At 34.9% G+C, this 25,137-nt stretch overlaps 1 protein-coding gene across 1 annotated transcript; it reads left to right on the plus strand.

The window, feature by feature from the left end:
* The first annotated feature begins 5,690 nt into the window (after positions 1 to 5,690).
* CCT2 (chaperonin containing TCP1 subunit 2) lies at positions 5,691 to 24,737 on the plus strand. Its single transcript, XM_089236136.1, has 10 exons — positions 5,691 to 5,793; positions 9,901 to 10,041; positions 12,716 to 12,830; positions 14,418 to 14,607; positions 16,144 to 16,346; positions 18,441 to 18,625; positions 22,625 to 22,772; positions 23,298 to 23,650; positions 24,134 to 24,233; positions 24,369 to 24,737. Exons 1-10 carry the CDS (start codon positions 5,791 to 5,793, stop codon positions 24,536 to 24,538), a joined length of 1,608 nt encoding a protein of 535 aa, XP_089092262.1. The 5' UTR covers positions 5,691 to 5,790; the 3' UTR covers positions 24,539 to 24,737.
* Positions 24,738 to 25,137: the final 400 nt, after the last annotated feature.

Here is a 25,137-nt window from a genome sequence, read left to right on the forward strand (position 1 = left end):
GTGAATATTTTCGTTTTTATAGGTTGTAGCCCTGATTGTTCTCTGTGGAGAGACTTTTTTATATGAAAGATCAGCCCGCATTCGGGCCTTGAAGTCTACTACTACTAAACCATACATGCACCTCGTTCATATTCCTTTGCGGAACTTTTAACGGATTGGAACGTGTTGGAATGTGCGCATTCGTGTTATGAACCTAACGTGATGTTTGTTTTTGCGTAGTGCTAGTTATGTGTAGTGCTGTCATCTGCCATCAATTCGTTTTGAAGTCTGAACAAGAGTTTCCCCTCGTTTAATATTATTTTAGTAATTTTATGTTTAGGGTAGGAACAAAACGTATGCGCATGTGGAGGCAAGCGCGGATCTAGAGGGGGAAATGGTAGCGATCACCCCTTCCCCCTCAAAGACGAATAATATGGGGAAAATTTATCTGTTCCGTAAAATACGAGATAATCCGATACACGTACACAGTAAATCACTTCTGCGACACATCGTTCTGGATCTGCCTGGCTCCACTCCATTCGCAGCTGAACATAGTTGCATTCACTCCTGGGCGTGGACCATCTCTCCCAAGGGATGCATAAAATGGGAAAACTCATCAGTCCCGTAAAATACAGGACGACCAAACGGACTTCGCCCCTCCCTACACATCGTCCTGAATACGCACCTGTGCGGAAGAGATAAATTCAGTGTCAATGATAATTTGTGTTTTCCTTATCCACTAGAATAGTTAGAGTTTCATTTACATTTTCCTATTACCTGCATCGAATTTTCAGTAAATCTATCCTATGGGATCAATTTCCAAGATGGTGGTGGTGGGGGGGGGGGTGGGATAGGTTTAAACTTTCACATCGCTTGCTATTCGTTTTTATGGGCAAACAAAATTACAATAAAGTCACAAAAAGGTATGCGACTGTTTGCTATCACTCCCCGGATAATGTCTTACACAAAGTTTCCTTTATTGGATAAAACCATATTTTTCTTATCGTTTTATTACCTTCTTCTTCTTTCCAATTTGTATCGCGGATCGACGCCATGTCGTAGTTGTAAAGGGAAAAAGGCTTATGAAGAGAATGTTAAATTGAGGTAAACTAATTATCGATTTTTCATGTCTAGTGGAATGAACTGAATCTTCAACTCACAACTATTTGTTTTCAATTTACTAAAGTAGATATAGAAAAAATTACGACCATCAGATTTACGATATTTTCTCTGCATTGATGATTCCTATAATATTTGGCCGCAATTTCACCTCATTTGATGTTTAAACGGATCTCGATTTCAATTATTCTGATCTTTCTTTTTACACAGAATGAATTTTAAAATAGGGGAATATAGTTTTTCGATTAACCCTCATCTAGGATATTTAGCGTTCGCAAATCTCTAAGGAACTCTAAGAAAAAATATTTCTTGGGCTAATGTTCCTGGGGCCCTGAAGATTCTGGATCTTATATTTCCTTTCACTAATACCTGATAAATGGCCAATGTTTCGGATTTATTTCTACCTTAAAACTGTAATATTGAATAATGATATTTATAGACAGATTATTTTTCCTGAAATGTTATTTTTTATACACACAGATTATTTTTCTTTTAATTCTTTACGAAAGTTACTTTCATTGGTTTTCCAATAAAGTAGGGTAGTATTTTAGTATTAGGATTATTGCGAATGTAACATTAAAACTGCGTGTGATTTCTTCCATTATTTAATGATAATCTTTATTATCTATTCACCAGAAAAAAACGAAAAGTTGATATTTCTTTTGCAATTACAATTCAAGGATATTTATTTTGTATGATAATGTTAATGCATATTTTTCCCCCCGTCGAATTACCATAACAAATGAAGGATGAATAATATAGACACATGCAATATCATTAAGTTTTTGAGAGATTTCTTGCTACATAGTAATATCATAAATACTATATTTTCTATTTGTTCTTCCATAGTACCGTTCTTGCAATGAAAAGCAAAAAGCTTTTATTGAAATGTAAAAGTAAAAATGTATCAAACATCAAATTTAAACTCATGTTGTTACACATATAAGAGTTCCCCAATTCGGAAAGTTTCACAATGATGCATAATATTGAATCCCCATCACGTTTTTTAGGTGACGAAGAAGCTGAATATATTCACCGAAATTCTAAATAGAACCCCCCCCCCCCTCTTTATAACACTGTAAGCGAAATTTTGTGAAAAAAAAAACATATTGGTGAAAGTTACAGACTCGGAACGTGACAAGATTGAGAATAAGAAAGTATTCATAATGGAATTACACACAGTAGTAAAAACGAAACGAAACAGAAAGTGGGAGTGAAATATTTATGGAACTAGATGGCTGTTTTAGACCACTTTACGTGACTAAAAATAAAGTTTACGAACAGCTACCAAATGTGAATTTGGGATAAGCAACACGTAATGCAAAGGTTTATATTATTGAAGTCCTGAATATATTCCTCGCATACAAAATCGTAGAAATTCCAAACATTCAGAAAAACGTATGTCGGTGTGAACGTTTATTTGACGATTTTTTTTTTTTCACTGAGGATTGTTTTGCCAGGAAATTGCTTAAACTTTCTTGAAAAAAAGCAATACAGTGAAACCTCGATGTAACGATACCCTACGGACCAAGAAACAAATCGTTGTTGAGGGATTGCCGTTATATCGAAAAGTAGTACTTGTAGTATTATGGACATTTCCACACAAACAAGACATGAAATATATAAAAATATCGTTGTAAGGGAATTCATCGTTATATCAAGCATCGTTGTAGTAAGGTTTCACTGTATTTAATTCTATATTGTTCTTCGGCATGATCAATGTAAAAACATCATGAATGAAAATATGGTATATATTTAGAGCAACCAATGTATGCAGTAGCGTAAGCAGTATTTTCTCAATGGGGTGGAGCCCTTTTTTTTTTCTTCCCAGGAAGACAAAAAGACCCCCGGTGGGGGTTAAATTATTTTACTGCTAAAATTTACCATAATTTCAGCTCGGGAAGGAGTCTCTAGTTTACACCAATGGATATACGTACAATTAGGAACTTTGGCATTCGAAGAAATTTAAAAAAAATGAAAGAAAATGTGATTTTTTAAAAATATTACTATCGGAGGGAGACCCACAACGAGGGGTTATATGCTGGAGGTCACTTAGGTGATCTGCGAATATGCCGCGGGCCTATTGTGTGATCTGGAATTGTGCCATTGGTCACATAAATTATCTGTAAACATGACACGGGTCAATTAAGTGATATAAAACTACACAGCGGATCACTTAAGTTACCCGTGAATGTGCCGCTTAGTTCATTTTCGCAAAATTAGGCTTTGAGGTGACGGGCCACAAGTTGAGCATGTATGTCTTACAACAACGTTTACTACGTATGCTAGAAATCTCCATAATCCTTATTCTTGAATGCAATTTTTACGGGGTATTTAATTGAAGAGTTGATCAACTGCTCGCGAACACGATATCTGGCATGAGCATTGAGCAACTGTTGGTGATTCAGGGAGTACTATGGTGTGCTCGCGAGCAACATGGTAGAGATAGCTGCTTAAATCGCAACAATACAAAAATGAAAGAAAACAGAAGTTTCTTTCTTTTTATTATTTGAAGCAAGGTGACTTCAATATGAGAATAACTGGAAAAATCAGTAAAGGCTCTCATAAGATCTTTCTATAACGTATACCCATGAGACTAACATTTGTTTTCCGTTTTTTCCCCGCTAATACCAGGACTTGACGAATTTCAGTGGAAGTTCATTATAGTGACTAAAAAATTGGTATTGGCACTGAAAATTCTCTACGTTTCATCATTAAATCGGGGTCCACGAGGACAAAAAAAAAATATCACAATTTATGTCAATGCATTAATATGGAGAGGTTGGTCACTTAATCCCCCCCCCCCGGCCCCTAAAAAAAAAATATTTAGGACTATTTTTCTCCTTGAAAAAAAAATGGCTTGTGTTTTTTTGTTGTTATTTATTAAATCGTTTTAAATAGGGAAATAAATACCGTTAATTAAGTTTGGTGTGCAAGAGAAGAAAAAAAGGGTTGCACCGCCACAAGAAAAAGGAATGCCGGCGAATATGGAATATGCCACGAATTACGATGCGAGTGCTTCATCTCTCACTTCGGACATTCATTCGAATATTCCATAAGCGATCAACGAGTTCTCAGACCCCAGGTTATTTGTAGACAGTGCTATCTGCGAGGCTTTCATTCAAACACAAATAACGATCCATCTATCCTCTCATGAAATGAATTGTTCTCATGATCTGGAAAGTTTTGTTACTTTGCCTGAAGCAAGGCGTGAAGTTTTCTTTTTCTCCACACTTAGAAGGATTTTTTTCTGTGAGTGTTGCTTTTTTGTCAGAGGTAATTTCGACATAGGATAGTGTGTTCCTTGCATCCTATTTCTTTTATTTCTGTGAATGTGTTACCTCCTCCCTACTCATGATAGCATTAGCTGTTGATGAGCAACCAATGGTATTCTTTAATAGATTTTTGCGGTTTCTTCTTCCAGAGTTGTTTTTTAGACTGCATTTTACGTACTTTTATTATCCTGGAGCAAGCTGGGCCGTGGTAAGAGTAAAATTAGCATCTGTCTCCTTTAGAGGCAATAATTCTTTCGGGTTCTTGTATTCCAAGAATTTAGACGACGACTGGTCAAATCGTAGAAAAACACACACACGCACGCCGCGCGTATCAATAAAAAGATATGTTTCAGAGTGAGAAAAATTCCCCGGAACAAAAGAAAAATAATTCCGAAAACCTGAAAAGAAGGACAAAAGGACTATATTTCTAAAAGTTAAGAAGGACGTTTCAAATTGCAACGAAACGGAGGACGTGCTTTACCGAAGGAGGACTTCTTGAAACCCTAGAATTCGGGTTACCAACCATCTTCCTATGTCCTCCTTTTTTGATGTCCTTTCAAACGTCCTCCTATGTGTTTTTTTGTCCTCCTTTTCAGGTTTCCAGAGTTATTTTTCAGTTTTCTGAGGAAATTTTTTTTTCCACTTTGAAACATATTGTTATTATTTCTTCATTGAGATGAATGTTTCTGTGTTTTTTTCTGCACACGAATTTAGTAATAGCCACCGAAATTCCCAGAATTTTTTCTGTTTTTGTTTTTTTATTGGTTCTGCTTTAGTGTGTCGGGGAAAATGTTGTGGCCAGTTTTATTGATCGGAGTAGTGGCACCATCTATTGGGGAAATCGGGATAAGAAGCGTCACTAAAGGTGCGCGCACAGATGTCCTCTTTTCTCAGTCTTCGGATATGGTAACCAATCCTTACAAAAAAAGCTAGGAAGTTCAATTGTGATAGTGTCGCCATGTGTGTAAAACGAAAGAAATAAAATTTTGCCTCAAGTTTTTTGAAAAAAATATTGGAATATACGTAATATAGTTGTTCAATGGTGCTGCCATCTGTATTTTATCTTCACAACTTTCCAATAAACACGCATACCGTGTTCATGTTTCTGGAATGTGGCAATTAATTTTAAAGCGAATTCAGAAAATTTTTGAAGAAAGAAAAAGAAAAATATTATTTGATTAAAATGCACTTTCAGGAACCATTTTCTAAAGAGTCGAAAGCGAGGACCATTACAAATTTTTCCAAATTTCGTATGTTCGGATACTTTTTGATTCGATAAAATGTTCACCTGACGATAAAAGCATCATCATCATCATCAACACCATTGATCGCATCTCGCTGTCTCTCACTCTCTCCTCAATTTAGTAGGCTTTGTTTACAGTGTTGTTGAAATCTCTTCCATATTAATCCGAGAAAAATGGTGAGTTATAAATTCTTGTGTGGATTTTTTTGCGATTCACCGATGCAATAACGTGTGCGATCGGGATTCAGTTGAATACGTCGATGATTTGTGGGGTTTCGCTCGCGTTTCCGGCGCACGTGTTGATGCCGGGGCCACTGGGCGGGGGAACCAAGGAAATTAATTAAATCGAAAATGTCATCCTCGTGTCGAATAGATATGGAAAATAGCTTCACCAAACAATTAGAGGCCCATCAATGTGGTTTAGATGGTAAATAATGGGGGGAAAACTCGTTTTGTGGGTGGACCATGGGCCTTACGGGGGGGGGGAATGCTGACAGGGATGGGTGTTATATTCCTAGAATATTTTACACTGAATTTATAAGAAAATGGAAAGGCTTCGGCAGGGGTCCACATCAGCCTGATAATGTGGGGGAAAATCTGTTTTGTAGTTTGGAGGGCCATTTAAAATGTTTCGGGGTATGCTTAAGAATGAGATGAGAAAAAAACCCCCATTCTCAAAGTTATGGTTACAGCAACAAAATTTCAAATGGCAACACTAAATTATATGCAATACTGTATCCGTTCTAACACTGCACATTCATGGTTTTTTTATCCTACTAATCATTTTGCAATGCAAAAAAAAAGGGTGTTGCCATTTCCGAAGATGCCACTGCTCAGGGCTATCATTTCAACTTTTTTACCCGGGGGGGGGGGGCCACAAAGACGTGCTCAATGTATGTATATATCCTTTTTAGTGTATTTTCAAAAGGCGGGGGGGGGCGTGGCCCCCATACATTTCAGACATCTGGTAATGAATCTCACAAAATCTCACATTTTTATTTTGTGGGTCATGCAATCATGCAATGAAAAACTGCCCTCCCTTTATAGCAGGTAGCCAGCTCAATCTCCGTAAACATTTCTGTCACATTAAAGACACTGTGCACAAAGGAAGCTGAAAGACGTGCTAGTACAAAGTTATGAACCCATGCTTTTAAAAAACACTCCGAAAAGATTATAGCTCATAAATGTCTCTTGTATTTACTTAATTGAGTAAGGTAAAACCAAATAAAACAAATGACGGGCCTGCCACTGATGTGTTCAAATACCTGGAATTTTGTAAAATGATGCATAAAAATTCGGTTCACTTTTGTAGTTCCAGGGAAAAGTATGGGGAAAAGAAACCTTTCCAACTTTTACTTTTTTCCCCTCTCTCCACCATTTATGTTCCTGCGATCTTGAAAACTAGTTTAATTACTTTGAAGCATAGATGAAGCATTTTACTGTACTGTATTGTATTGATATAATCGGTGGGTTGAATAATATGAGGAGGCGTCCAGTTGCATCCCTGAATGAAGGGCTGTATAGTGCTTATATTATTATAACAAATTATTTCAATTACCACACAAAATGTTAATCTGAATACAAAAAATATGTATCTTAAAGTGCAATTAATACATGTTTGTAGAAAATAATTGTATTGCATAATAACTTTTTAGTTAAAAATGTGTCTCAAGAACTGTAAAAAGCTGATAACCAGTTTTCTACACGATAATGCAATAAGACCAAAGCTACTAGGAGACATGCTTAGAAAAATTTTTAATTGTAACGTTTTTAATCATGATGAGAGACTAGCTGCATGGGTGGTAAGAAACATACTTGACATAATTAGAAATTTTGAGTTGTATGGAGAGTTCAAAGATTTGGAGCAACTGGAACTCGTTGCTATGATACTTAACATGTCAGTGACAGAAAGATGGTGTAAATAGTGGCTATTCTTGTCACGAATGGATGGGGCTTTTTACAAAATGCAGACTTGATTCCTTATTTCCAAGTCATAAAATAGAGATATGAAGAGGCCATTCTCTTCTCTGTTATTTGTTTGCATGTCTTAATCGATCCTGAATTCCCCCTCTTGGATGAAAGATTAAATTCTAAACAATAATAAGTGACAAGGAACTGTGGCAAAATTTAGTAACTTGTGATTTTTTTTTTTCAAACTGGATGTGCACAAACTTATTTCAGTAATACTCTTCAAAGTACTTTTAATTTAGTAATGTGGAGGGAAAGAATGTGTTTAATATCCAAAATTTACAGAAAAATGTGATTGTGTTCAAATGCTTCCAAGTTGACACATAAATTCAGTACTTTAAAAAAAAATTATGTATATTTTTGGATTTATCCACTCAACTCTGAAACAGTCTAATGGCTGCCACAACAAAAAAGGTTTCATTACACCATGTTGCACTGAACTGATAAAAATAATTTTAATTTTAAAACTACTATATTTATCAATAAAAAAAATTTAAAGTTTATACATAAAGGACTTTTTATTTAAATGTACAGCCCTCAAAGCAGAATATGCCAAAATCTGTGACGTACGTCGCAGAACAATTTGAAAGAATTATAAAAAAAGTGTTAAAAACACTATTATAGGTGCCACCCATAATAGTTCCCATAATTAAATTTTCTATACCACAGAAAATTTCCACTCAGCCAAGGGCTTGCTGGAGAACAATGCAAAACATTCTGTTTTGGGGTTATACAATTAATAAAGCCTTTCAAAATGGATGCTATATTAGCACTATAGTTGATAAAATCCTCTAGTAATTGCAGTAAATTATGATTGCATGGCTATAAAATGAAGTAATTTTTTATAAATCAGTTTCTTCCATTTCTTTTGCATTCAGTTTGGGAGAGACTTTTTTCTTCCACATAGGTGTTTTTTTTCCTACTTGAGAGAAACTTCTTAACCCTGGCAGCTCATACTTGATGAAAATAGGCGAGATTGACTTGGAAGTCTGGGGGGGGGGAGCACGATGATGATGATGGCAATTCATACGTACATTAGATCAGTTGACTCCACGTTTGACTCTGGGGGGGGGGGCCTCCGTATCTCCGCCCATATTGATGAATTTTGTAGATATGTCACAATATGCTTTTAAGCACCCCCTTCAAGTTCTGCAGGAATCAAAAGAATTTTCTCATCTTTTACATTCATTCTTTATAAGCTGAGAAATCGATTATAGCATACAACTGCTAAAAAAAAAACTTGTTTTTCAATGTTGCATTGCAGTGAAAAAAAATGAGGCTTTTGATAATATTTTCCAATATTGTAAATTATTATGTGTAATAATCTGTCTTTTCTTATGAACTTCAAAATACGATGAAATTTTCTTTTTGCAATAATTTGAAAGAGATCAGTGTCATTTAATGAATGAATAATGTTGACTGACATAATTTTTACATTATAAGTGGGAATGACGAATACAAAAGAAAGACTAGTTTCTTCTGCTTAACTCTACAAAAGGCAGATACACTTATTAATTTGCATGCATAATTAAGTTAGTGAAATTAAATTTACTTAATGTTATAGAAAATATACATTTGTTATAAATCTATCTAAAGCATAAATTCCAACTTATATGATAAATTATTGAAGGAAAACTAGTTTACCTATTTCTTCTGCCGGTTTTTTCCATGGGGTTTTCCACGGTTTTTTCTGCTTCAGAAGAAACTGTCCAACACGACTAAAAGTCCTGAACTGAAAACCTACCCTTAAATTCTTGGCCTGCTGCGCCAAGTAAGGCCAGTCGTGGTCCTATGCTATTGAGTTAAATTGAAAGGCAAGGGCCTCCAGCTTTGTAGGAGGCCTGAAATTATTGTTTTGCTCTACATGCTAATGACCGTACCTTGGATCTCTGCCCCAAAGCAGAATATGCCAAAATATGTGACGTACGTCACAGAACAATAAGTGCTACAGCAGAACAATCAGGAAAAATTTTAAGAAAAGTGTGCAAAACACTATAATGGGAATTTTTACTGCCGAACATTTCCAGTAAGCCAAGGGCTCATTGCAGAACAATGCAAAACATTCTGCTTTGGGGATCTCTGTTGAAATGTAAAAATGAAGATCTGACATGTGTAAGGTTACAAATCTCACATTTTACTGCGATTCCGTGTTGGTGGATGTAAGTTGATGCAAAAATGAAAATCACATTAAAGTGTAATTATTAATATTTCCCATGGTTTTTATGAGGAGTTTTTGTAACTGAATATAGCCTATAGTAGGCATATATATATAGATTATTGTATTTGCATGAAAAATGTGACTGTGCTTCGTTACAGGCAGCAATGTCCCTGAATCCTGTTCGGATTTTGAAAAATGAAGCTGAAGAAGAAAGGTCTGAGACTGCTCGACTTTCCTCTTTTGTCGGTGCTATCGCAATTGGGGACCTAGTGAAGAGCACATTAGGTCCGAAAGGCATGGTAAATATAATTATGTATTTTGCTATGTGTAAGAAATACAGTGGAACCTGTCTAACATGGAATTGGTACTAATCTCGATTTGGTGATCATTTGGGGATATTTTCAACTCAACACCATTCTCAACAACCCAAACTTCATGCGAAAATAATCATTCTTGTGAAAAGCTGTAATTTTGACAAAAAAGATGCAAATGCACTGTAACAACACAAATCTTATAATATAAGAACAACATAGTCATGTAATATATAAGTAGTTTTGAGCCATTTCCAAGAAAGGTCCAATGCAAAATTATGGTGATTGTGACTTGAATCGTACAGGGGTGGGAACTCTGCGCCAATTGCGCCGCACTGCGCCAAAACTAATATCTTGCGCCATCCTGCTCCAATAGCGTATTTTCGCATTTTTCTGCGCCAAATAGCGAATTTCGCTTCAGTATGCCCGGATTTTCGGAAAGGACGCCAAAAGTTTTTTGTTCCTGCTAGCCACGAAACATTTCTTTACGAAAAGAGCGTGTTTTATTCCGCTATACTTAAACTATCGGCCCCTGATCGGGCTTTCCATTGCGAAATCCCGATATTGTCCGTGATCGTGGAACTGAAGATGATTTGCAGTGCCTTTCAGCTTTAAAGTGCAAATTCGAGTGTTTCCGTTTAAAAAAAAAGTCGTCACTGGAAGCAGCAGAAATTACTGTAGTCGATTGTCATTGTGTTAAATCCCGATGTTTCGTGAAAAAAATTGTCATTCCGGGAGTAAAAAGCGCATGTCCGCCGAATTACGAATGTTAGTTTAGAAACTTTGCCGAATAACGAGTGTTAAATCGCCAATGTTGCCGAATAACGAGCGCTAAATCAACAATGTTGCCGAATAACGAGGGTTAAATCGCCAATGGTGCCGAATAACGAGCGTTAAATCGCAAATCTCGCCAAATAACGAGTGTCAGATCGCCAATCTCGCCAGATAATGAGTGCTGAATCGCCAAACATCGAGTTGATACTTCCGAAATTTTCTCCCATTTTGCAACAATTTCTTTCCAAGTATAAAAAAATTAAAAACTTACAAAATTTTTTTTAGCTCATTTGAAGTGCTGCTGTTCAAGGCAGCAAATAGTGCCCTCAGTAAGCAAAAATCATCCTAAATAGACGGGTGCAAAAAATTTTATGACAGCCGCTCTTTCAAACAAGGTGTCAAAAGCCTAAAACACCAAAAACAAAAATCAAGCTGATGAAGAGATGTTTCATAGCAAAAGACAGTGCAGTTTTATTTTGAAAAGGGTTGAGGGTTAACAAAAATATTCTTGTTAATTTCACTGCTCCAATTTATAAATATCTGCTCCGAATCCCACATTTTGCTGCTCCAAAATTGCTCCAAATCCAGAATTTGCTGCTCCAAAATTGCTCCAAATCCAGAATTTGCTGCTCCAAAACTGCTCCGAATCCTGAATTTTGCTGCTCCAAAGCTGCTCCGAAATGGACTTAGTCACTTCCCACCCCTGAATCGTAACACGGTGTATGCGCAGGGATCTGTCTAGCCAAAATTTGGGTCTGTTTTCCAGACCCCTCATAAAATTCTGGATCAGTAAAATGGACCCTTCACAAAAAACAAATTAACAAACTTGGCATTTCATTTCTTCTGCAATAAATTAAATAGATTCTTTCGTCATCTGTAAAATTAATGACTATTTTCACAAAAATAAGGGAAATTTTCACAAAACGTTTGGACAGACCATTGATGTGTTTATATTAGAACATCTGTTCTCAACCTTTTCTGACTTGCAGAGCCCTTTTCAGTGTATAACTTCTATGGCAGAGTCCTGTTTGACTCTAGGAGCCCTTTTTAGTGCATGATTTATGTGACGGAGCCCTTTAGGTCTCTTTTTAATTTATAAAATTTATTGATTTATTTTATTTTTCCTTGAGCAGCGGCTGAGCCCCTGGGAAGTGCGCTGGGGACCTCTGCGGAGTACCCTTTGAGAATCACTATTAAAATATTGCGAAAAGACTGAATTGAATAAACAAGTTTTTTTCTTCCAGAAAGAAAGAAAGAAAGATGATTTTTCTCAGTTCTGCTTCTTTCCCCTCTTCTTTTCGGAGAGAAACTATTTTTCTCAACCTTTTTGTTGAGAAAAATAATTACTCTCTGTTGTTGTTAGTCTTCATTTCAATGTGTAGTGTTACTGTGCATGTTGTGTAAAGCAAGCAGAGTCATTTTTCCTAGCGCATTGGCACACTTGCTTGAATTGCAAGAGAACTGTGGTTTTATTCATTCCTGCGGAAACAGCAAATTCTTCTTTGAGAGTTCACCTTGGCATAATTTCAATGTTTCAAAGTTTCTTCCCTTGGGTTTTTTCCTAAGTTCTAATATTCCCTTATGTTGAACATGTTTTTATACAGCTTCCCACTTTTCACTATAGGAGTTTTTGATCTTACGTTGATTGTTTAAGCAGTTTTTTTGAGCTAGATGGCATCTGCCAAATTTAAATCATGCAATGTTACATACACTTTTGTCATACACATATTTTATATATAATATACACATTATGTGTATTTTATATGCTAATATACACATATTAGCTTCATATTTTTTGTGGGGGAAACATAAGCCTATCAACATTCTATCACATATGAAAGTATATTTTGATTGTATTCAATTTATGAGTTTATTTTCTCTCTAATAGGATAAAGTTCTGGTATCAACTGGCAGGAATGAAGGCAAAATTGAAATAACTAATGACGGAGCAACGATTCTCAAGTCAATTTTTGTTGATAATCCTGCTGCTAAAATTCTTGTCAGTAAGTTGCGCTTGTTTTCAAATTTTTGATTCTGATAATAACAAACAACCGAGAACAAATATTCAGCAGTTACAAGATAGCATGTGCTGAATCTCAATCATTTCGAAAAAAATAAAAGGTGTTTTAAATGTCTTATTTTGTTGTTTTATAAATTATGCTAGAAAAAGAGGGTATTATGTTAGACAGTGCGTGGGATTTTTTTTAGTTACCTGCACATGAAATTTGTTGAAATTGCAGCCCATTGGCCATGTGCAACCCAGGACAGTTACAAATTACTCTCAACAAACAATTTTTATCTGAAATGAATAATTACTATTATATTACTGTTCTGTTTAAATTCTAAGTATTTTTTGCCATCAAATATTATTAGGAAGAGCTCGTTTCGTTTGATTTTAGTCTGGAATGATAAGTTTGGCTTTTAAGTGCTGTTCTCTTGTTCGTTATCTCGTGTATATGCATTCTAAGATTGACCCTAAAGAAACTCAATGTTGTACACTATCTGCATTAATGATACTTCAGATAAAGATTTGTTCTATAATTTTTTGTAAAGGCATTGTCCATGGTTTTCTATGGAAAATTGTCTAATCCCTCCTGGGTATATTCTAAAACTAAAAAAGTTTTAGAAATTTTGTAAAAGTAATTACTTTTACTAAACATGACCAAAGGCTTAAGGCCGTTACACACTACTGATGTTGCATGGTCCTGTGTCATGTTAGATGTTGTGATTTCTGATTTGTGGGAATTCTCTCTCACAGAATTTTACAGACCATGCAACATAACATTAGAGTAGTGTGCAGCGGCCTTTAGCTTGACAGCGTTACCATTGAATGAAGGAGACTTTACAGGAAGATAAACTGAAGATTTCTAAAAGAGATCAGTAGACTCTTCTTTCTGAGTTCACCTCAGCATTAATATTAAGAAAGTCTTAACTATTATTGAAGATATTTTCATCTTGCACTGTGTGCGTAAGTACAAGTTGGGCTTGTTAGTCTTACTGTAAGATAAAAAGATGTGTGTGGTATGATAGAGAAGTATCTAAGCTTAACCATTATAAAATATGGCTAAGCTTACTTCTCTCTTTCATACATGCAGACATAATCTTGTGGAATTTCAAACCATTCAGTTTGATGCTAAGCATTCTACTGTGTACACTGAAAAAAAAAAAGTAGAGTTCAGAATTTTTTAAAATAACTGCATTTACTCTTAATGGGTATTCATTCATTTTACATGAAAAGGCTCAAAAGCTTTCTGAATCATAGAGGTACTAGGCTATATCTGGGAAGAGATTTCAATGCAGATATAAATTTATTGGGTTAGAGTGCTAGTAGTTCTGCTGATGTTTTCAGTGAAAATTTGGCTCACAATGTAGCTGTGTTATGTTAATGAGTGAATTCATATTCTAAAGTAGCCTATTTAAAAAAATTTGAAAAACCACAAAAATAAACCATGAACTGAGTTACTCATTAGTTGAGGTATCACTGATTTTAGTTGCAATGACCAGAAAAAAACTTGTGTGAGAATTTTTTTTCCTTCTGTAATGCATGTGTAAACAAATATGCTAAAATGTTGTATTTTACATGTTTTTAGACATTTCAAAAGTGCAAGACAGTGAAGTTGGCGATGGCACTACATCTGTGACAGTGTTTGCTTCCGAGCTACTTAAAGAAGCAGAAAAACTAATTGCAATGAAATTGCACCCTCAGACCATCATAGCAGGGTATCGTAAAGCTTTAGAAGAAGCTAAAAATGCATTGATGGCTGCTGCTAAAGATAACAGGTGAGATTCAAAATGATGTGCCTTCATTTATTTTTGAAAACTTAATACTTTTTTCATTGCTTAGCATCTGCAATTAATGTCACATCAAAAATTGACATTTATAGAACATTGTATTAGCATGACTATTGTAGTTTGGTTTTTATTTAGTGATAATCAGAGCCTTTATTATATGCACTTATAAGAATGCCATAATATGTTTTAAAGAGGATAAAATATATGCAATAAAAAAATCACCATGCAAAAAAAAGCAGGCATGTGTTTAAAATGCATGTTTTTTATTTCTTAAAGCATTTTCATTTACAAAAAATATCCCCACATATGTATATACTGCATATGCAAATAACTTCTACATATTTTTTTATTTAGGCATTTTTAATTTCTAGTTCATTGTAGCTGCTCAGTAACAAAATAATTTGGACACTATTTCTAAAAAAATTGAACACTTCTGACGTATCTCTAGAAATAGCATTAGAATAAAACTGTTGATATTTGGAAAGTACTGTATTTCAAACGTCTATTAATTCACTAAATCCCACCTCTGTGAGGGGAGGGGGAGCAGACAAACTGGATGTTATGAAAATATATTATGAGCAATATTTATTTGAAAAATTATTGAAAAAGTGAGCTAAAATAAACCTTTTAAAAATATCTTATTCTGAAAATTTTTTGATTTTATGTGTTAATGTTAAAAAGGGCCAAAATATGTAAATGCATATGATCAGAGCTCTACTGATTATATACTGGAAAATTAGACATCTGAAGCTCTCATCACACATTCGGGGTTGGTCTTTGACAAGCAAAAAAACAATCAGTTTTCATCAGTTGAATTTGGTTGCTTATATTGTCATGTGTATGAAAGAATAGCAACATTAAACGGAGCATTGAGTCAAATAATGGCCTATGCGGGTTTTTAAACTTTAGAAGAACCACAATTCAAGTCATTGCTGAATTAACTAAACACTTTTTTCTGCCTGAATATGAACTTTGTAAAGTAGCATAAATACATCTGTTGGTTTCTACAAGAACTTGCCCAAGAAATGAAAGCTACATAGGTCGTTATTTGGGAGAATCCTTCAAATATTGATTTTGAATGTACTTGAAGTTGTTCCAGATAATCTTTCACAAGTCCTTGAGAGAGGATCCTTAAGCAGAGGATGGAAACACTTTGCAGGATGTTACAAATTTATTTACAGAACAGGAATTTTTACATGCATTTACAAGCAGAGATACACGTTAATCAGATTAGAGTTCTCTTATTGAGGTCTCCTCCAACAATTCTCTGACCGTTTTTATAGATACAACAAAAATTCTGGAATTCTTTAGTTCTGGTTTTGTGGCGCCACCATCTGAACACCTTCTATATTAATGTAGAAGCTTTGAGTATATATCTTGATGTTTCAGATTTAGCATCAGGAGATTATTGTCCCGAGGGTTTTTTCGAAAATTGTGCTGGGGTGTTTTTCATACCACTGTTGTTAAAAACTATTATAAAATAAATAATATTGGAATTCCTGATTTTTTTTTTTTTCTTTTTAGCGAAAATCCAGAAAAATTTTACCAAGATCTATATAATATAGCTCGCACCACTCTCGGTTCGAAAATTCTCTCTCAACATACAGATTTTTTTGCCAAGCTTGCTGTCAGTGCAGTGATGAGATTGAAAGGTTCTGGTAACTTGCAGGCAATACAGATAATTAAGAAAATTGGTGGGAGTCTGAGAGATTCTTTCCTCGATGAAGGTAATGTAATATAATGGAAATGTTTCATGTATCAAGATTGCTGATTTTTTTTCTATCTTTAGCTAAAAGCCTGATATATCAAAAAAATCTTTTGGCACCAACTAAATTTCTGAAGTTTTTCCTCAAGAAAAGCAATCTTAAATAATGTTTTTTTTTACTGTTCATGAACATAATCACCCCTTCCCATGTTGGAAGACGTAATTATGAAATCAAAATTTTTGTGCCATCTTTAGATTGATTTTTCCATAGCATATAGGAAATTTTGGGTGCCAATACTGATTTTCTAGTTGCCATGGTGACCTGCATTCCCAAAGATTTGTCAAGCAATGTCTTATGCCAAAATTATACTTTAAAAGTTTGGTAAAAAATCTTTTTATAAAACTTTAAAAAAAAACCAATAAGCCTATTGGTTACGATCACTTGAATGTAACCGGTACACTTATTGATTGCATTTTTCAAAAGTTTAATAAAGGACCTTTTATAGTATAATACCTGATGTACAATAGCATAAAGTGAAAATGCTTCTGCATATGCAAAATCATTAAATACCCCATCAGTGTATATGGCCTATTGTCAGTATGTACTCACAGAAAGAACCAGTTTGTTCAGGTTAAAATAAGATCAGAATGAACATTGCTTCGCATCATATTGAAGAAATTGAGCTGATTGCATAGCTGCCAGGAGGTTCCCAACCCAAATTTCTCCGGGACTCCAGAAAAATTCTCATATTCCCGAACTTCACCCTTGATTGTAAAAAACCCCTACATTGGGGGGGGGGAATTATTCCCCAAAAATTTAAACATTGGAACCTTGAAAAACTGATGAGAAAAGCAATAGACTGAGGTCTGACTGCATATATTACTATGGCAGGTATTATACTATAAAAGGTCCTTTATTAAACTTTTGAAAAACGCAATCAATAAGTGTACCGGTTACATTCAAGTGATCGTAACCATTAGGTTTATTGTTTTTTTTTAAAAGTTTTATAAAAAAATTTTTTACCAAACTTTTAAATTGACGATGCTTCGTAAGCGTTGTCGCCATTTCGTCAAATCACAAAAAGTATGCCGCCTGGTGGTCGAGTGGTTAAGGAACTAGCTTTTCGCTGTGCAGGTCTGGGTTCGAATCCCGGTTCGGGCATGGATGTTTACTAATACTAATAAATTCCCTGGACGGATCGTGCTGATCCCTGAATACGTGAAGATCACATTATTTCATTTTTGGGCTGAAAACACAAAATTAGCCAATCAGCAAGCGTCAATCTGGCCTTTCAAAATCCGAAATTGACATGATGGCGTATTCTGCTTTATACATGTGTCCTGTTTTGGGCCCGACGGAATTTTTTTGGTTTGCGAGATTTGATTTTTGAGAGTTATTTAATCTGAGGACTTTAATCTACTGGTTGGCCATGATCGGCGATGGCTTCACGGTGGCGTAGTTTTTGCAATCAGAAAATATCCCTAAAATTTCCCTTTTACTAATAAATCTCTTTGAAAGATCCATTTTAAGTTAATTTTTGACGGAATTTGAATCCACGCGGAAACCTCCAGAATTCTCATTCTCCAAAGTTGGCAGCTATGAGATTGATTAGTGAAGTTCCTCTGATTTTGAATAATTTTCATTCGGTATCAAAGGGGGATATATATTGTGGTGTGGCTCTAACATGTACATAAAATATTTTGTTCGAATTGTGCGACCATTCAAACTTCATATTTTTCATCTATGAAGGAAGTAACAGAGAAATCCTTCTCTTTGGATCCTATTTTTTCTATTTGTGAAGACTTGTTTTCTGTTCTCATTGTTTCTTTCCCCACTTTTAATAATGATGGCAAGTAAAGAAGCTGGTCTTTTTTCGCAAAATTCCAGTGTTGTTGCAGGTGACAGAACTGAAGGGGTCTCTTAATGTGCCATACTCGTTATATGAATTGGAACATTAGGATTTAGGAAGTGTTTTCTTTTCATTTTGTGTCTGTTTTTATTTCTGTTATGATATTATGACTGGATAGAATTGACTATATAAGTTGAAGTAATAAAGCTTATTTCCCCTTGCCTTGCACCAAACAAATATACTGATTTTATTTTATTCCCCCCAAGGTTTTCTTCTGGACAAGAAGATCGGATTGAACCAACCAAAGAGAATAGAGAATGCTCGCATACTCATCGCAAACACTCCCATGGATTCCGATAAGATAAAGGTCTTCGGTTCACGTGTCAGGGTTGACTCACTTGCTAAAGTTGCTGAGATGGAAGTTGCTGAAAAAGAGAAAATGAAAGATAAGGTATGAATAATCAATTTGTTTATAAGTATTCTGTTTTAAAATAGTGAATGAAGTGATTGGTATTAGATACATGTTGAAAACAAATATGAATTTGTTTTTGATCCACCTGGATTGTGAATGTTAGATTTCAGTCTTTAGAAGCAACATTTTGGAAATATATTTCATTAGCTTTCTCAGAGGCAATTGAGAGTTATTTCGCCTTGAAACCCTCTTATTTTGGCGATGATGGGCTTAAAGAGAGGTATGTGAATCTGCTTCTCCAAAAAATATGTTTTCGATTCCCGCCAACTTGTCAGATCAACTGCCAGTGGGCGGAGCCAGCTGTTCTTCAAATTTTGACAACAGGAGAGATTTTTTATTGAAATATACCTTTCTTTCCCCGCTTACTTGGGGTAGTATGGAAATATGTGTATAGTTCACGTTTAAAAAGAAATACGATAAACATATTGTGTGGGGTACACCAAGAAGCTATTCATACTTAGAATAAGACAACCATAAGTATTTTTTGTAGGCATTGTATAGTATTTTATCATGTAAATATATTGTTTGTAATTGAATTTTTAATTGGGTTGCAGTATTTTTGAAATATATTACATCCATATTTGTTATGGGCATCTTTTTCTCAGCCACCTCATTGGGTATTTTGCCTGTTGTGCTGTATTTTTATAAATAATAGAAAAATATATAGTGCTTCTCTTCCTGGTTTTATTGTTCCCGATCAAAGTTTAATAGCACTTATCTGCATAAAATTGGGGAAAAGCTGTCTTGAAAAAAGATGTGGCATTGCGCAGAGGGTTTGGTCATTTCCACTGTGCCAGTTATAATGCGGATCACTGAAATTTATAAAACCATGGTGAGGGTAATAGAACATTCTCAACCCCTTAATGATCAGGGATGAGATATGTCATCCAAGCGCAAATCGAAGGAATTCACCCTCCCCCTCCCCTTTTTTTTACTTTTTCTCCATAACAAAGCTTTATCGTAACTCTATGAAAGAAAGTTCCCTGTCTTTCATTCTAATTCCTCTCCCCCACATATGGTGTATCTCTCTACTATACATTTATTACAAATACAAATACAACGCCACAACAGACAAAATGCCCAACGAGGTGGCTGATAAAAAGATGCCCATAAAAATATGGTTGTCATATATTTCAAAAATACAGCAACCCAATTAAAAATGCAATTAACAAATTAGAGAATAAATAGGGAGAGAGAGAAAGTAGGGTGAAAGTCAAATCTGCATTTGTTTTTTTTTTTTCATTCTATTTCTAACATTTCTTTTTTTGTTTTATCCCCAATACTTTAAATACAGATCATCTGAATTTGTTGCCAAAAGCCTGAAGATGCTAAATCAAACATAATTGTGTTAAGTTTTTTTGTGTTTTTTGTTTTTGTTTTTTTTTTAATTGGACAAAACAGAACACGTTACAAAATACATAAGAAAGACAGATGACAAAACAAAATACATAATAAATAAACAAAAATGGACAAATGGACATACATATACACCCACTCTGTGACCCTCAAGGGACTGCTTGTCCTTCCAGAAGGTCGAATAATTTGTAATACTATATTTCTATTTTTCAAGCAACCTTCATTATTGTTCTATTATCATAAACAAAAAAAAACATTAATAATTTATGATCGTGTGCACGCACAATAATTGGATTTTTATAACATCAAAAAAATATGTTGAAAATATTTAAAATTAAAACAAAAAATACATCTTGTTCGTGGTATTATCTCTTCAAATTTTGATTAGTGTTCATTTCTCATATTATTTTCATAATAATTGGATTGATGCCTAATTTGATCAATTCTAATTGATGGTGGATAACATCCAAACAAGTGGGAGGTGTGACATTTAGCAGGAGACACAAGTACTTCAATAAGTCCACCCGCCATTATGAATCTGATTACTTTTAGGCATCTTGACAAAGTATAAAAAATGAGCTTGCAGTTAGTATAAAATTTAGTAGGAAAATTTTGATTTTTATTGAAAATTCTGCTTAAAATTTTGTTTTATACATTATCATTATGTAATACCTATAACTATGTTAAGAATTGCTAGATATTTTACCATTAATATTAATTTGAAGCTTTCTAATAGTTCGCCTGATATTATGTTTGATGCATATTAGCTTACGGTTCAGCATGCCATGTCTTTTTTTTAAAACTGATATATTTTGAGTGGGTTTGTATTGTATTACAGCTTTTTTTTTTTTTTTTCAAACTGTAGTATCTGCTGACTCATGTATTTGTTGTAAAACTTGTTCTTTTTCATATTAACAAATTGGTTGATTAGGGGACATCCAAGTATTATGTCAGCATATTTTCAACCATTTTTGACGACCCTCCCCTCACCCCAGTCAGCAAAATTTTGTCAGCAGCTTAGAATATTTTATATATTCAAAAAGGGTGGTTGATGAGGTGAGCAACATTCCCCCCCCCCCTGTCATCAACAGTCAGCTAATCCAAAACCTCCCCCCCCCCACAGATGCTGACGTAATACTTGAATGACCCCTTATTTGTGTTTGCAAGCTGTTGATAATTTTCATTTTAATTATAACTATGTATAATTTCTAATAAAGGTGCTAATGGACCCTTGAGAATACTTTTTTCATCCCATTTGCATAGGTACCATAGCCACCAGTCTCCCAGATTTTCTACTCCAATTCTTTGATTCTCAAAAAATTATTTCTCTCGAATTTTGACCCTGATTGTGACAAGCCCTACTTACAATTTTACTTTCACTGATGAAAATCTCAGTGCTATTTTTCAAAAATCCCTTTTACATTTATTTTTGTACAAAATTTGGAATCGTGTGAAAATATCTCTAATTCTTATTCCCCAAAATTAGCAGCTACGTAATGCTTTTCAGATTGGAAAACAGAAGGGGGGAAAATGTCATATATGAGAAAAGCCAGTAAAAAAATGTTCGATCAAAAAAAGTAAAAAGGTCTTTGCAAAAAAAGTCATGCGTCCCAAATTACGGAAAATATTGGCAACTTCTCAAAACTGGTCAGATGATCACTTATGCTATTCTCCCCCCCCCCCCCCCCCCACACACACACACACAAAACCCAATTTTTTCCCCTACTATTTGTATGGCATTTTTTTCTACAGCAAAATACAAGGTGTGTCAAAAAGTTCGGTGAACGACCTCGGGCAATAAAGAAAATATAAGATACAATCAAAATACCTTTAGCCTTCAAAGTAATCTCCATTAGCTACTTTTGACAGTGGTTGTAAAGCTGCCGAAAACTTCCAGCAAAACCTTTTTTGGAATCTTCCGAAGCAAAGATGTCAATCTTTCTTGGATGTCTGGTATGTCTTTAAAGTGTAGGCCTTTTATGAAGTCCCTGGAGCTGCAGGAACAAAAAAGTCTGCAGGGCCTTTGCTAACCACTAATTCATCCACTATCATTGTTAAGGCCAGCCACCGATCATCCAAAGGCATCTGTTGTACTTGTTTGCTGCTCTCTAGTGTTCTTCTTGTTAATGGTCGACCCGAATGCAGCTCATCATCAACAGTTTTCTTTCTGTCAGCTTTGAACCAGTTGTAAACACTTATTTTACTCACTGCTTCTGTTCCATACACTTTCATCAACATTTCATGGGGGGAGGGGGGGGGGGTCCCCATTGCAGTTTTCCCCAGTTTGTTGCAAAACTTTTTTATTTTTATGCATTTCATTGCATTGTGACAACTTTTACATTCAGTGTGTTCTATCAGTTTGCCCTGGCAATTCTGCTTCAGCTTAGTGTTTTCGACACTAGGGAAGCAGCAATTCTTTGCTTGCCTCTCAAAGCGTATGTTTCTAATTCACATTCCTTAAATATTGGACTATTCACTGAGCTCTTGACCACATTTTGTATTTGATCGTGTGTTAAAATACAGATTTTTCAAATTGGCCTTTGGCAGCCCATGAATTTAGATTCTAATATCATTGTATTCCTTTTTTGTGATTTTATTGAAGTCATTTTCTTGTTATTCAAGGTGAGCCAGATCTTGAAGCATGACATCAACGTGTTTATCAACCGTCAGCTTATTTACAACTATCCTGAGCAGCTTTTTGCTGATGCTGGTGTCATGGCTATCGAACACGCTGACTTTGATGGTATTGAACGCTTGGCTCTTGTTACAGGTAATTACTACATTTCCTTTTTTTGGATAATGGAAGTGACTTGTGAGATTGATATTAAAAATTTATTCACAGTACCTTAGAGAAGAGGGGGGGGGGGGATTCTCGTTTAAAAACATAAAATAATGCTTTTAAAAGTTATGAAGTTTCCATCCTTACTGCTCATTTATTTTGGTTTTTTTGTGACACACACACGTCAACAAACAATTGAAAAAAAGATGTTTTTCTTAGCCCACAGCACATCAAGGAAAGATACTTTCTGGATATTAGTTCCCGAGATATTTCTCTGGTTATTCTCAAATATAATTAGGCTTATATTAGGCAATATCCAGAAAATCTCCTTCCTCGATGAAACAGAATTTAATTTGAAACATATTTTTATACATGCTCTTGGTAACTATTTCAATTTTGAACCATGGCGAACATGATTGAAATGAATTCATAGCTCTGATTATTTGCATGTGTGCTTGCTCATTATGAGTCATGGAATATTGAGTGTTGACATTTCCCCCCTCCCAAACATTGCAGGTGGTGAAATACTCTCTACTTTCAGCAGTCCAGAAACAGCCAAACTTGGCCATTGTGATCTGATAGAGGAAGTTATGATCGGAGAAAATAGGTTGCTGAAATTCTCTGGTGTGCCTATGGGCGAAGCTTGCACAATCGTCTTACGTGGTTCGACTGAGCAAATTCTGGATGAAGCGGAAAGATCTCTCCACGATGCTCTGTGTGTTCTCTCTCAGACTGTCAAGGAAACCCGCACTCTATGTGGTGGAGGTGCTGCTGAAATGTTGATGTCAAATGCTGTTTTGCAGCTTGCGCAGAAGGTACCTGGAAAGGAATCCCTTGCCATCGAATCATTTGCTAAAGCTTTGCAACAGGTGGGCTTTGATTTATTTTTTGTTGCCAAATCTACTGTAAGATGCATGTGATGTGCACAGGTGTCGATGCTTCTTATTTACCCTGAAGCCTTCTGATTTTTCAGCCTTTAAATCTTCCAGTTTTTTGTATCGTTATAGAAAAACCACCTAAAAATTCTCAAATTGCGCTTTGCTTGAATTAAAAATCCTGTAAAGAAAATATTCTTATAAGGTGGAAAAATCATTGATTTTGGAGAATGATAAAAAAAATTAAATTAGACTTCACTGAAAATATGAGAACATCCCAGGAAAACAGGTCATATGGCCACCCTATGCAATCTTAAAATTCCACTTGTTTTTTCCCTTACATTTGTATGATATGTTTTCTTTGGTGCAAATATTTAATCATGTGATAAACTACAGATTTTTCGAGCCTGAGTGGGAAGTGACACCTATGGATGTAACAAATGTTTGTGTGTATATATATCTATTTTTTTTTAATAGATACCTACGATAATTGCTGATAATGCTGGTTTTGACAGTGCACAACTTGTATGTGAACTTAGAGCTGCCCATGCAGAAGGAAAAATTAGCTCTGGCTTAGGTATTTTTTTAGCATTTTCAATACCTGATTTATGTCAACCATTGATTACTGAAAAATGTCACTCTTATGATATAACTTCATAAATGAGTATTGATTTTTAAAGCATGGTATCATGATAGTTGTTTTGTGTTTCAGATATGGAGGAAGGTCGAGTAGGTGATATGGAAAAATTAGGCATCACTGAATCATATTTGGTCAAACGACAAGTCATTGTGAGTGGAGCCGAAGCTGCTGAAATGATACTTAGAGTAGATAACATAATCAAAGCTGCACCAAGGAAACGAGGTCCAGACGAGAGTCATTAATAGAATGAAGCACTCTTTCTTCAAATAAAATAATACTAACATTCTTACACCCATTCTTTTGTGCTGAACTCTCTTCATTTTGGACATTTCGTTTTTTTTAATGTTTTGTTTTATTTCCCCTAATCTGGCTGCGATTTTGTTATGAACAAAGAAAAAAATATGCAAGTATTTAATAAAAAAAAGCTGTATCTTTTGAGAATTTGTCTAATTTTTTTAAATTATGCTGTGTATTTCATAATGTATTCATGAATTGATCTGTTTTGAACGAAATCTGCGTGATATACTATAAAAACTAAAGAAGATTTGTGGTGTTAATGTAATATGTGAACTGAAACCAAACACTATTACCATCAGACAAGTGAGGAAATTAAACTTTGAATGATTTCAGGAATTAATGAAAATACTTAATTCTCATATAAAGTATCCAATGTACCGAAGTATGGTTAATATTTCAGAATCAGCTTTTAGCAGGATAGGATCTATCGTGACTCTCCTCACAACACATTCTTTTTTGGAGTGTTTCTAAGTCTAGTCTGCCAACTGTCTTCCTTGATACACATTAAACTATGCAGACATAAGTTTTTTTAAGAATGACGATC

This window comes from Pholcus phalangioides, unplaced genomic scaffold (assembly GCF_987345545.1).
Source record: "Pholcus phalangioides strain wild (caught in Gottingen) unplaced genomic scaffold, Ppha-v1.0 ptg000009l_1, whole genome shotgun sequence".
Taxonomy (NCBI): domain Eukaryota; kingdom Metazoa; phylum Arthropoda; class Arachnida; order Araneae; family Pholcidae; genus Pholcus; species Pholcus phalangioides.